At 43.9% G+C, this 12965-nt stretch overlaps 1 protein-coding gene across 1 annotated transcript; it reads left to right on the top strand.

The window, feature by feature from the left end:
* Positions 1 to 11269: 11269 nt before the first annotated feature.
* On the top strand, positions 11270 to 12625 carry RASSF10 (Ras association domain family member 10). The gene has a single exon (XM_062577856.1). It carries the CDS (start codon positions 11270 to 11272, stop codon positions 12623 to 12625), a length of 1356 nt encoding a protein of 451 aa, XP_062433840.1.
* Positions 12626 to 12965: the final 340 nt, after the last annotated feature.

Raw genomic sequence — 12965 nt, 5'->3', positions numbered from 1 at the left:
CTTAGTGAGAGGTTTGCGTGATTAAAGCCAGCAGAAGAGAGATAGGAATGGAAAATCACAAGAACCCTTCTTTCTAAAAGAAAAAGAGAATAAAAAGTATTTCCAGCAATGAGAAATCTTTTCTGTTCCCAAGGGCAAACTTTGAAAGCAAAGTAACTGTTACACACATATATCCTATTATTTGTTAACAGGTTTCACACAAGTAACTTGTTCAAATCACTTTGAAAACATTTCCTTTAATATAGGACCACAGGAGAAAGATTAAAAGCATGCAAGTCTTGCTGAATGCCAAAGGCTCTGGAACACTGCACTCAGCACTTTGTAAAATTATCTCCCTTCAAAAGAATTTTCTACTATACTGATTGAAAAGGAAAAGAGTGGCAGGAGCCAAGTAATGCTAGTGAGAATTTGAGTCATTTCCATTGCACATCTATATTCATCCTTCATCCTGCTTAAACCACCCTCCACTCATCAAACAAACTCAGGTTTCAAATGCAGCTGGCCACACCTGGCTGCCTGCTGGACAACTACAATACATCAGCTACAAAAGATGCTACAGCACCATGGAAATAGGCCACAAAGCAGTAACAGGCCCCACAGGAAGTACTGCAGTAGCCAGCACCTCATCAGCAGCTGCTGTCACCAGTGTGACATGTTGTGACTGGCTGTCACCAGTGTGTCATGATGGGAAGCGATATAATGAGGAGAGCAGCTGTGAAGGTGATGGCAGCCACCAGCTTCAGAGCCAGCCCTCTAGGCCCTGCACTGGGGCTGCCAGATCAACACAGACTTCCTGACTCAGGCAAGTCCACCACCTCAAGGTTGGTTTTCAAGACACAGGGGAGACTTAGAAGTCCAAAGCCAATACATTTTCAGACTTTCCTGGTCTGTTTCCGTAGCCTAACTCTTCCTCTGTAAAATGGGAGTGTCATTGCTCTGCTCCCCCAGCACATGTTTAGCCAATCCTTGTCCTGAAGATATAAATATCTAACTATGTGCCTACACAGCAGCCAGCCTGGCATAAGCTGTGACCTTTCTAGAGCTCCATTTACCTGAGGACCTCCATAGTCTGCCATTCAGAAAACACAATTAGCCCTATGAATAAAGAACACTATATACAACAGAAAGTCTAGGGGGAATTACTCAACATACTCTGCACTCTCAGGTTTTATTTCTATCTTCATAAATACATTTTCATAAAACCTGATTAAAGCTGAAACTTTAACATAACCACCATTAAATCCAGGGACAGCTTTGTGGATATCCAGACATTTCTATTACATTGATCACTGTGATAAATCAGGGCACCAAGCTGCAGGTAGGCTCCACGTCTCAGGATTTAGTCCAGTATATTTTAAGAACCTTACTGTCAAACATCTTGATACAAGAGCTCAGCTTCCTTTCAACTTTAAGCCGAAAGGCTTCGTATAACTAACTGGAGATGCAATGTAAGTACGTATTCTAATAAATGAAAGATGAGACCTGAACTTCTCATAGGCTATGAAGAGTAGAGGATTGTGCCATATAGCTCTGAGCATCTCCAGCTCCCCTTGAAGCCTGTGGCAGCAATCCAAGAGCTCTCTGGATCAAGTCCTCACTCATTCAGAGGGTAATTCTCCTAGGATTTTAAGTGAGGTCTTTGTTTCACTTCTGACTTCTGACAGTGCTTTCATGCTAGTAGTGTTGGAGCTTTCACAAATTAGTGGGGCTTCCCTTCCTGTCCTCTTTTAATCTTTTTTAAGAATCAAAAACCTACACCTTTTTAATTTTTTGGTTAATTTTTCCTTGTTTGATTAATTATTTTGCTTTGTTATATTTTATGTAACACCTTTTGAAGTCCAGAGGAGAACAGCAACTCATTTGGAGCTAAACCATGCATAGCAGGGGCCAAGAAGGGTGTAAGGAGACTAGATATATAAAACATGGACCAGTAAGCTACTTGACAAGTCTGAGGCCTTGGTCTATGACCACTACACTGAACACTGGCAGATACCTTAGGAAAAACAAACTTGAAAGTATCCACAGTGCTTAAACAGCTACACTTTTGCAGGAGGTGATTCAGAGTGGAAGGAAAGTCAGGTGCTTTTCACACACAAAAGCTGCCCTTCCTTTCTGATGTCTGCATTGAGAAACATCATCAAAAACAATGAATGATGCTGGTGCAAGCAAGGCAGATATGAAGTGGAGGAGTAAAGGATTGAAAATAGTCAAAGATTTGTCATAGCAATATGTCATTTAAAATCTGTATAAAGATGTTTTTCAGTTCAAATAATCTCAACTTATACAGTGTCCTCTACACTCAAAAACAAGTAGCTCACAAAGTTCTAGAGTTTAAAACCCATTTTATTATAAAAAATTAAATCCAGTTAAGTTTTTTTTCTTAAAGTATATAGGATTCAAAGGCTGTCATGAGTTACAACATGTAAGTAATATAGCTTCAAAATGGTGTCTGGACAAAATCTCAGGCTGGTGTAAGCTTTGAGAAGTTAATTGACTTTAATCTACCAAAAACTGGATGTATAATGAATATTCCTAGCAGATGAAACAGATTAGTATTTTAAAAACCACTCAAATGATCACCATGAACTTTATCTTCATATGAAGTAATTATAGATGTTATAGATACTATAGATTCATAGATATATTACTGTGCGTATATACAGCAATATATACAATTGTAAGTATTATTATAAAGTAATTATAGATACTACAGATACTATAGATTCATATATAGTAATTATAGATAGGTCTCACTTATTAGATGTAACATACATATGCTCCATTATAACAGTAGTCTTTTTGGTGGTAAATACGAAATCATTAAAAAATAACAATTCTTCAGTCATTAATGACTAAACAACAGAAAACACTGTAAACACAGTCTGCTGCTGTTATTCTTGCCACCTAGTAGTCAGCTTTTGACATCTGACTTGACAAGCACACAGTTGAAAGTGCACGCAAGGCATCTGAAGCGATCAGCTGCCAGCAGAGCCTACCCCCACCCCAGTGCCCCATGAGACTCCCTGAGGATTGTTTGTAAACTGAAGGATAAGACTGGAGGCTCTTTTCAATAACAAGAGAATTACAATGCAGCAGCCCACAGAAGCACAAGGAGGTGGTGATGGATGGAGCATCATTCCTTCTCGAGTGACAAGTAAATGAGACAGATACAATTAACTTTTTATACAGTTGTGAATTTGTAAACTAACCTGAAAAATCTCTTGTGTGAAAAGCCCAGTATTATATAGAATACTATAATACTACATTAATAATCCATCATTTTACTTGTTGCATGTAGTGCTTGCAAGGGTCTGAGAGGATTTAGGTCTTCCAAAAACTTGACTGCCATTACCTGGATACAGTCTCTACATTTCTACCAGGATCATTCACTACATTTTACAGTGCTAGGTCAAATCTTGCTTTTATCAGTTTTCTGTCATTTTCTTTAAAACCAAACTCTGCAAGCTAACAGATCCTACTGATTTTCTTGACATATCCCCTGAACTTATTTTATTTTCCTCACAATATTCTTGCTGTTGATCCTCTGTTACTTTCAGTACTATCTAATGCTTATGACTTGAGCTAGGGATCATATTATCTCATTTAGCTAAGGAAAAGCATAAAGCAAAAAGATCTTTTTCATAACATCTGAATTGTATAGCACTCGTTAACATTGCTACCTACACTGTTACTTCTCAGCTCTGTGCTGGGCCATTCTGAATGGGACTGAACATTTCCTCAGGCTCCACTGTCTTCCTGGGACTCTCAGGAATAGCATGCACCACAGAAGAGCACAAGCTGTCTTCCCGTTGCATGTGCCTAACTCCAGGGCTTTATCCATATCACTTTAGCCTAGGTTCTTTCTCACATTCCATGTTATCACTAAGATGTTCCAACAATCATAAGTAAAGTTGCCATCTCATTTTGTTTTCTTCCAGGGGAATCCATCCGGGACATATCTGATCAAGGGAAAGAGCAGCATCATTGAAATTATCTTGAATTCTAAAGAGGCCTCTGGGCCTCATCCAGATGCCACTGCTAATATCAGAATGGCTTGATGGTCTATGTGAATATATGGAGACTATATCCAGCCACATACTTAGATTCTCTTTAAATTCCTTTGTATTTTTTTGAAGTAATTTGTAAAAATTCCTTCCTTATTCATTTATAACGTACTCACTTGAACTACTCAAAAAGGCTTTGTTCAAGCTAGGCTAGTATTATGAAGATCTACCAAAAATACAAATGACAAAAAGCTTAGAAATAGGCCAAGGACACAAACATGTTGAGATAATAATACAAAAATTCAGGGAACGCTTTCTGCAAAGTTCTGCAAAGAGGAAGATCACAACTGGACAGAATGAGGCTGAAGAATGTAATAATCTCACAAACAACCTTAATACAGTATGGATTTGATTATACTTGAAAAGTAAATTATACTTTTTACATATGGATTTATAGCTACATATTCTAAACCCTTATCTGAATATAATTTTATGCTATGAACACTGAAATTAAGCATTTGCCCTACAAGCAGGACAAAAAAAAATGTTGAGTGTATTTATATGACAGACTTCAAAATCAAATTGTTTCATAGTAATATTGAAAATACTGAAAACTGTATTCATTCCTACACTAGACATTCCTTTATTCTCAAATGCCAAAATTTACTACTGTGATAATATAACCTGATTTTCTCTCTCACTTCAGGGTGGTTTCCAACACTTTTAGTAAGCTCCCCTGCAGTTTATTTCACTGGAGAAAATGATGTCACTAAATCTAAACATAAGAGATATCCATACACAACAGTATAAATGATACTTGTTTTTGCACACAGAAATTCTCACAAATTTCTACGTGCTTATGTTTGTAGTTTGGTACAATGAGAATACACACCTCATAGTCACAGACAGGAATGGACGTCACTAACTGTTCTCAAGCTCGAATAATATATAATTAAATTCAAACCCTCTCTTTGTACCTGGAAGAATTTCATTACAAAAATGTACTGCATACAGTATACCTGTGAGCACATGCGAGTTGGGAGCTGCTTGCCAAAATGCAATGCCAAGCTTGATCTGGAGCCTCTTTTTTCATGGCAGCTGTGCTGAGGAACCATATTACTCACATTGCCAGCATAAAAACAGATATTAACTTCATGCCTAACAAGCAGGTTTCCAGCTATCAGCTCTCAAGCACTGGCTCCAAACAAAATCTGTCGGAGTTTTGTCACTGATCTCACTGGACAGAGAGCAGTTCCTTTATCTGCCCAGTACAGAAAAACCAACAGGAAAATTTTTGACTAACCATCAGCCCAATTAAGGCCAGAAAGGTCAAATTTCTTCCAAACATATAAAACTGGCCAGCACAAGAAGTCATCCGAGTGCACATATAGGAAGCTCTGTATCATCTGTGTTATTGACGCCACAATGCTTATTAATTCTAAAAGAAGAGAAGGCACATTCTAGTGGATATTCGTTGAGTTACTGGGAAAAAATCAGCAAAAATATTTTAGCCCTAAAGTAGTTAAAAGTATTCCTGTTAAATCCAAATAAGATAATGAATAAACTAGTATTGAGCTTAACAGTGAAAAATAAAAAATATATCACCAAGAGAATCTGAGACATTTTCTCAAGGGTTTAGCAAACTGTTTAATGTAAAAGCAAAAAAGCTGCAAGTGGGAAATAATTAAAACTGCCATATTTGCAGCGAGTGTGGCAGCTTAAGGAAGGGATATCATTACACCTAAATCTTCATTTTTTGACCAGTGAAGACTAAGTATTCAAGCTAAGACTAAGCTATTTGAGTAGTACTAGATTGTTTTCAAGTACACTTAACTTTTTTGGAGAAGCGCAGGTATAGCCATCATTTGAGTCAGATCCTTCTCATGTGTTTTCCCCCAAAGCATACTAATGCATCTCCCCTGACTTCATTAGAATCAGAGCTTTGTATATCTATTATGCACACTACAAGGAAAAAGATTTTTATTCTTTTAATCATTTTGTGCCTCTTCTTCTCCGTCTATGCTAATTAGCGTTTAGTAAGAAAAGAAAATCTGAAACATAAGGTGTAAAAGGAGAGGGATTTCTTTCTGTCACAACATAGGCATATAACAAACAAAAGCAAGTAGATAAGTATTTAGCTCAAAGATTAGAAGTTGGAAATCAGTGGTTCTTAATACTAACCTTCACTGTGCCCCTAACCTGCTGTATGACACTGGTTAAGCCTTCAAGGCATGGATGGTCTCTTCCCATAAATTTATATTACATCTAACACATCAAGACTTCCAGGCTCTAATATAATATAAATATACATGATCATTACTTTATTTAATGGTAGTTTACAGACATACCTGCATTTTCAAAGCATTGCAGAGGGATCTACCTACGCAGCCCCTACTGATTTTACTGGAAGACTGTTCCTTCTCAACATACCAGCTTGTAGTTTGGATGTGTGAGGACGGATGGATGGACAAATGAACAAACAAAGAAACAAGGAAAGAAAAAAAAGAAGAAAAAAAAGGGGGAGGGCTGGATAAAGTAATCTAGCAATGTAATCCAGCATCAGCAGCTATTACTCCAACAGACCACACCAGAGTCTTCTGAAATGGCTCATCACACAAGCATGAAAGTATCATTAGGGATGCTAACTAAAGAGTTACTATATAGCATATATGTAAACTGTATTGGTTACCTAAACTGTATTGATTATCTAAATTTTATTGGTTACATGTCAGCATTCAGAAGCAAGAAAGTTCACATCAGATACAAAACTAAAAAAAAAAAAAAAAAAAAAAAAAAGAAAAAGAAAAAAAACATATCGAGACTTCATTAGTTTTCTTAAAAGGCATCTTTACCAGAAGTGTTAGTTCCTTCAGTGGAAAATCTGAAAGAAGCTCTCTCTTATATCTCAACTGTTCACATACAATTTCAAAAAAAGTCTAAACTAAACGTAGTATTTTGACTAAAGTCTGAATTTTCCTGCTAATTGAGGTAGTTGTTCAAGCACTTCATTCCATGCATAGCTAACTAGAGATGATTTGGTTATTCACAATATGATTTGGTTATTCAGCTTTATACTTTCAGAAACAACTAGATACAAAAGCATACATGAGGGATGTAAGCTCAAGTAGCCTCTTCACACACCTGTAAATATAGGCAAGCATTGCAAAAGTCTGTACTAGATTTTATTAACAGTCAAATTATGTCTTGGGGCTTCACAGATATTGAGACAGAACATCATAAAACAACGGGTATAAGAGACCAACAGCTAAACCTCACCGAATAAGATTAAGAGGACCATGGGAAGGGGAGCACAGAAAAGCAGCACTGCTGTTCAGGATCACAACAAAGAGTAACAGCTTCACCAGACAGTGATGGCTCAATAGATTACCAGTTGCAGCCTGCCTTTACTCATCTCACTTAGGCTGTATTCTTTTGAACTGTAACCTCAGGAAAAACAAGTGAATTGTCCTGAGTGTGATCTAAAAACTAAAAGCAACTTCACCATGGAAAAAAAAAAAAAAAAAAAAGAAAAATACCCTTAATCTGAATCTCTAGACTTCTTCCATATAAATGCTTTTGGAATAAATTAGTTCCATGACTCACATACAGTTTTTTAATATTTCTTCCTCCTCCTATGTGCAACATTAATGATGAAGGCAGGAAACGCCTTTTTATTTATCTATTTTGGATTCCAACTATTCAAGGTAAGGTCTAGCATCATTTGCTTTTTATTTCTTAAAAATATCAGGGCTGAAATTTTGTTGTGGTTGCTTAGCTCAAAAAAAATAGACCTTACTGTAATGGTATCTGATGTTCTTATCACAAAACGCTGTTGGTAATTTACTCGCATACTTCAAAGAAAAGGAAGGAAGAGAAAGAACTTCATGTGAAATGCCCAAAACAGTTGATTTCTGAACACTCTGCCTTGTAATTCTTCTGTAGCAGGTAAAAATAAACCAGTCTGTACCTGGGCTTGGAATTTTCAATGCAGCCTGAGAAGTTAAATTCAGAAATCTCTTTATGGGGGTTAGGTATCATCCTTGTACACCTGAACAGTATCATCAGCTTTACATATTAGCAATTAATAAAACAAAGAAATATATGCCACACAGTGATACACCTTAAGTGCTCTATATAGCATTTTGTCGAGCAAGTTCACACTTCAGAAGCAGAGCCTACTGGCAATTGTGCATTGATACACTGGTATACAAATGGCATCTGGATGGCAGATCATGTCTGTTGGCTTTCAAACGTTCAGTTGCGGAGTATGCTAGCTTTGGAAATTACAGAAGATCTCATATCAGCTGTCATTTCCTCCAATCTGATTTTTAATGAGACTGCCTCTCTGCATGCTACACTCTTCAGGCCTGTAGGTTTGCAAATGCTAAACTGTCCACTGAAAGAGGAGGAGGAGACGGTCTGAAGTCATCTTTATACCACTGTTTTCCAGTGCCCCACTGGAGATCTAGAATGTCTGTTGAGCTTCCCCTTTCATTTTATCACCGTCTTTAGACAGTAGCTTTAGAACTAATGCGTACTTGTTCATCTCCCTCTCTCATAGAATAATTAAAAGAAGGAAAGAAAGAGAGGAAGGAGGCAGAGGACTAGACAGTCAAGTTTGGTGACTAATGACACTGGAAGAAAATTGATTTGCTTCCTGACTACCTTGCTATATAACCTTAGGCAAGACACTTGACTCCTTTATGCCACAGCATTCTTATCTGTAAAAATGAGACAATAACACTACCCTCTTCTGTAGGATGCTTTAAGATCTTTGGATGAAAAGCAAAGAGTTGCCTGCATTCAGTTGTTTTTTGGATTCACTGCAGGGCCCACACTTCAGATAGGTACTTAGAGACCTTAAGCTCTCAAACTTCTGCAGCTTTGGTGACATTTCCCTGAGTTTGCAAATAGCCTGAAACAAAACTCCTGAGAGTTAAACTTGAAATCTAACAGAGCAAATTTCTAATGTCACCTTTTGATCCACAGATTATATAAACACTCATCTGATAGGCTTATTCTACACAAGTCTACCATTTCTCTGCAGCACCTTGATTCTCTCTCTGGTAGCGCTGCCTTGGGGGCTCCATTGTGGAGGCAGAGTCGGTTTTCCATACACAGAGATGTAGTCAGGGGAAGGAGGATCACCTCCCAATTTCACCTCACAAAGCTAGGCTTGGATGCTGGATAGATACAGCCAGTCAGACAAGTCGGAGCTGCTTGACCTGTGGGGAGCATAGGATGTCTCTTCACATCACACCCTGCTCTTCCTGTATTGTCCCTTACCAAAACTGAGAAGCTTAAGAAGCTTCAGACATTCCCATAGGAAACATGTAAAATGAGATCAAAACAAAATGAGGAAGGCAAGAAGTCACTGGTGAAGGAGTTGGACAATTTCTCACTGCCAGAGACAGTGACAACAAGGAATAATCTTTCTTTCCAAGTTTCAACCAGCCTGATGAAAGGAATGAGGCTTTCCTTTTCCTACTCCCCTGCATTTTTTTCACCTTGAGCCTTTCAGAGGAAAAACAGATTTATACAGTCCCATTTCACATGCCCTTCCTTTTTGACATGCTATCACCTGGGGCAGTGTGAGCTCTCAGGTTTGTCCCAGGGTGGCTACGACACCTTTGTCAAAGCCATTCAGTTCTCTTACAGGACTTCCACTGCCAGGGTCCAGCTCCCTCAGCCCTGGAGTGAATGGAGCTTTCAGGCACAACTGACACATGACTTGCAGAGCAAAAAGACTGTGCACCTCAGGAATGACCTTCCATCAGCAAACATTTCCCTCTACACAGACAAAGTGTAAAGATCTAGCACTTCTGACACATCACGAAAGGAAAACAACTTATCTGACAGATACATGTCAGGTTAATGTAAAGTGACTAGAGTGAGGAAGCAAAGTTCAGCCTGTTACCAACACTCTTATCTTGTATGATCTTATTGCAACATGCAGCAGTGACCTTGGTTTAGAATCCTCTAACCTAGAATAATAAAGGGAAATTAGCAACAGGCACACTATCCGCATGATCGTCAGCTGCAGGAATGCTGGAATTTGGTGGTCTCTCAGCCCACTTCCTCACAGGACAGGAGTCTACATGGCGCAAATCACCACTGTCATTAGCAGCCTTATGCAGCTGGAACAGAAGGCAGACTATCTTTTCTGGGGCTATTCTTTCCAGGCAAACTATGGAAAAGCTGGGGCAGTAGCTGCCCACATTGAACTGGTATACTGGAGGTAAGAGGAGGGTAGTAGCCTACGGAATCATTAATCCACTATTTTTGAGTGCCCTAAATTCAGAATTTTGAACTCTGGAATTAGAGGAGTTAAGCTAGAGTACCAAAACTGTTGTGTTCAAATAATCAGATGGGAACTGCATCCACCCAGCAATCCTCTCCACATAACATATTTACCAATTCTATTGGCTCTAGGAAATCCCCAGAATGTACAGATCAACTTTCAGGCTTTAGAGAGTTTTCCCCCTTTACCTGTTATCATACTTTCTATCGTGTAGAAAAGAATCGGTCCATGAATTCCTGCAATGCATCACGACATGAAAATCAATGCTACAACCCTGTATTTTACTACAATTTTTCCATCTCCTCATTGCAATCCACACTTGGAGGCTGATCCTATTCCCATCAAAGTACACAGCAAGCTCCCATTAAAATCTGGCTCAGCTAGTATTTTAATAACACTTAGACATTCCTGTCCTTTGCATATTTCATCTGCAAAGTGCTTTACAAACATGAATTCCCTAATTACAGGCGGTTGATTTACTAAAACTGGAAATTCCTCACTGGTTCTGGCTTTCACTTTGAAGAGCCGGGGCTCCCTCTTATCCCTCGGCAGTTCGGGGCTCCCTCGACGCCGCGCGTTTGCAGAAGAGGGACGGCAGAGAGACGGACACACGGGCGAGCCTTTACCTCTCCGCGCCGGGGCGGCGCTGCCCGCGGCCGCCGCCGGGGCGTGAGCTGCGGGGGGCGCCCGCGTGGGGGCAGAGGAAAACGCGGCGGCGGCGGAGCGCCGGGCTGCGCGCCGCAGCCGGCGGAGCGGAGCGGAGGGGAGCGCCGGACCGGGCCGGGCCGGGGCGCGGCGCGGGGCAGGAAGGGGTGGAGCGGGCGGGCCGGCCCCGGCCATGCTGAAGCGGCACTGGCGGCAGGCGCAGCCGGCGCCGAGCCGCCGCTGAGCGCGCCCATGGAGCGGCTGCCCGGAGAGCCCTGAGCCGGCGGCCCCCGGCGGCCGCCCGCCCGCGGCACCCCCGATGGAGCCGGAGGAGCGGAAGATCTCGGTGTGGATCTGCCAGGAGGAGAAGCTGGTCTCCGGGCTGTCCCGACGGACCACCTGCTCGGACGTGGTGCGGGTGCTGCTGGAGGACAGCCACCACCGGCGGCAGCGGCCGGCGCCGCCCGAGCCCGGCGGCGGGATGCTCTCGGGGCCGCCGCACTCCTACTGCATCGTGGAGAAGTGGCGCGGTTTCGAGCGGATCCTGCCCAACAAGACGAAGATCCTGAGGCTCTGGGTGGCGTGGGGGGACGAGCAGGAGAACGTGCGCTTCGTGCTGGTGCGCAGCGAGGCCTCGCTGCCCAACGCGGGGCCGCGCAGCGCCGAGGCGCGCGTGGTGCTCAGCAAGGAGCGCCCGGGCCCCGGCCTGGGGGCGGCCCGCGCCAGCCTGGCGCTCACGCAGGAGCGGCAGCGGCGGGTGGTGCGGAAAGCCTTCCGCAAGCTGGCCAAGATCAACAAGAAGCGGCAGCAGCCGCTGGCCCGGGACGCCTCGTCGGCGGAGAGGATGGAGACGCTGGTGCACCTGGTGCTGTCGCAGGACCACACCATCCGGCAGCAGATCCAGCGGCTCCGCGAGCTGGACCGCGAGATCGACCGGTACGAGGCCAAGATTCACCTGGACCGCATGAAGCGGCACGGCGTCAATTACGTGCAGGACACCTACCTGGTGGGGGCCGGCGGCGCGGAGCTGCAGCCCCAGCCCGAGCCGGGGCCCGAGCCGGGGCCGGGCGGGGAGGCCCCCGCCGCAGGCTGCCCCGAGGAGGAGGACGGGGATTACGCTAGGAAGTGCGAGGAGGTGCTGCGGCTGCAGGAGCAGCGGGCGCAGCAGGAGGAGCTGCTCGAGCACCTGGCCGCCGAGATCCAGGAGGAGCTCAACGAGCGCTGGATGAAGCGGCGGCGGGAAGAGCTGGCGCTGGCCGCGGGGCCCGGCGTGGCCGAGACGGACTGCGACACCACGGAGGTGAGCGGCGGCGGCGGCGAGCTGCACCTGGAGCACGAGCGGGTGAAGACCCAGCTGAGCACTAGCCTCTACATCGGGCTCAAGCTGAGCACAGACTTGGAGGCGATCAAGATCGACCTGGACTGCACGCAGCGGGCGTGGGAGGACAAGGAGCGGGAGCTGCAGCGCCTGCTGGAGACGCTGGGCAGCCTGGACGTGGCGGAGGCGGCGGCGGAGCGGCGCGGGGCGGCGGGGGGCAGCGCGGCCGGCTGGGTGGAGCAGGCGCGGGCGCTGCGCAAGGACCGCGCCGACAGCGGCGAGGACTCGGACACGGGGCTGAGCTCCATGCACAGCCAGGACTCCGACTCGGTGCCCGTCTGCGAGTCCCTCGTGTAGCGCCCGCAGCCCCGGCTGCCGGCTCGGCGGCGCCCGGGGGGGGGGGGGGGGGGGCGCCCGAGCAAGCTTGCTGCAGACTCAAACAGGAAACCTCTTCGGTTTAGCTCTTAAGTTTAAGCTTGTTCTAACTAGTCATCCGCAGAGGCAGCGTTTAGGCTCGCTCGCCGGTACTTTTATCTAGGGGCAGAAAGCCGCAGACTGCTTGTGTTTCATTCACTTCTGGGATTACTTGCTCCTTAAAAGGCCTGCCACTTATTTCACTCCAGAGGCGTTCCTGCTGGACCTTAAACGCCTGTGGTTCCCCACGTTATGCACACGGCAGCACAGGCTGCCGCACATA

Source organism: Rhea pennata, chromosome 5 (assembly GCF_028389875.1).
Source record: "Rhea pennata isolate bPtePen1 chromosome 5, bPtePen1.pri, whole genome shotgun sequence".
In the NCBI taxonomy this organism is placed as follows: Eukaryota; Metazoa; Chordata; class Aves; order Rheiformes; family Rheidae; genus Rhea; species Rhea pennata.
The sequence above is the reverse complement of the archived record's forward strand: the minus strand, read 5'-3'. Positions and strand labels throughout refer to the sequence as shown.

Bases quoted from the DNA above. Each gene is read 5' to 3' on its own strand.
- RASSF10 (XM_062577856.1), top strand. From the start codon at position 11,270: ATGGAGCCGGAGGAGCGGAAGATCTCGGTGTGGATCTGCCAGGAGGAG.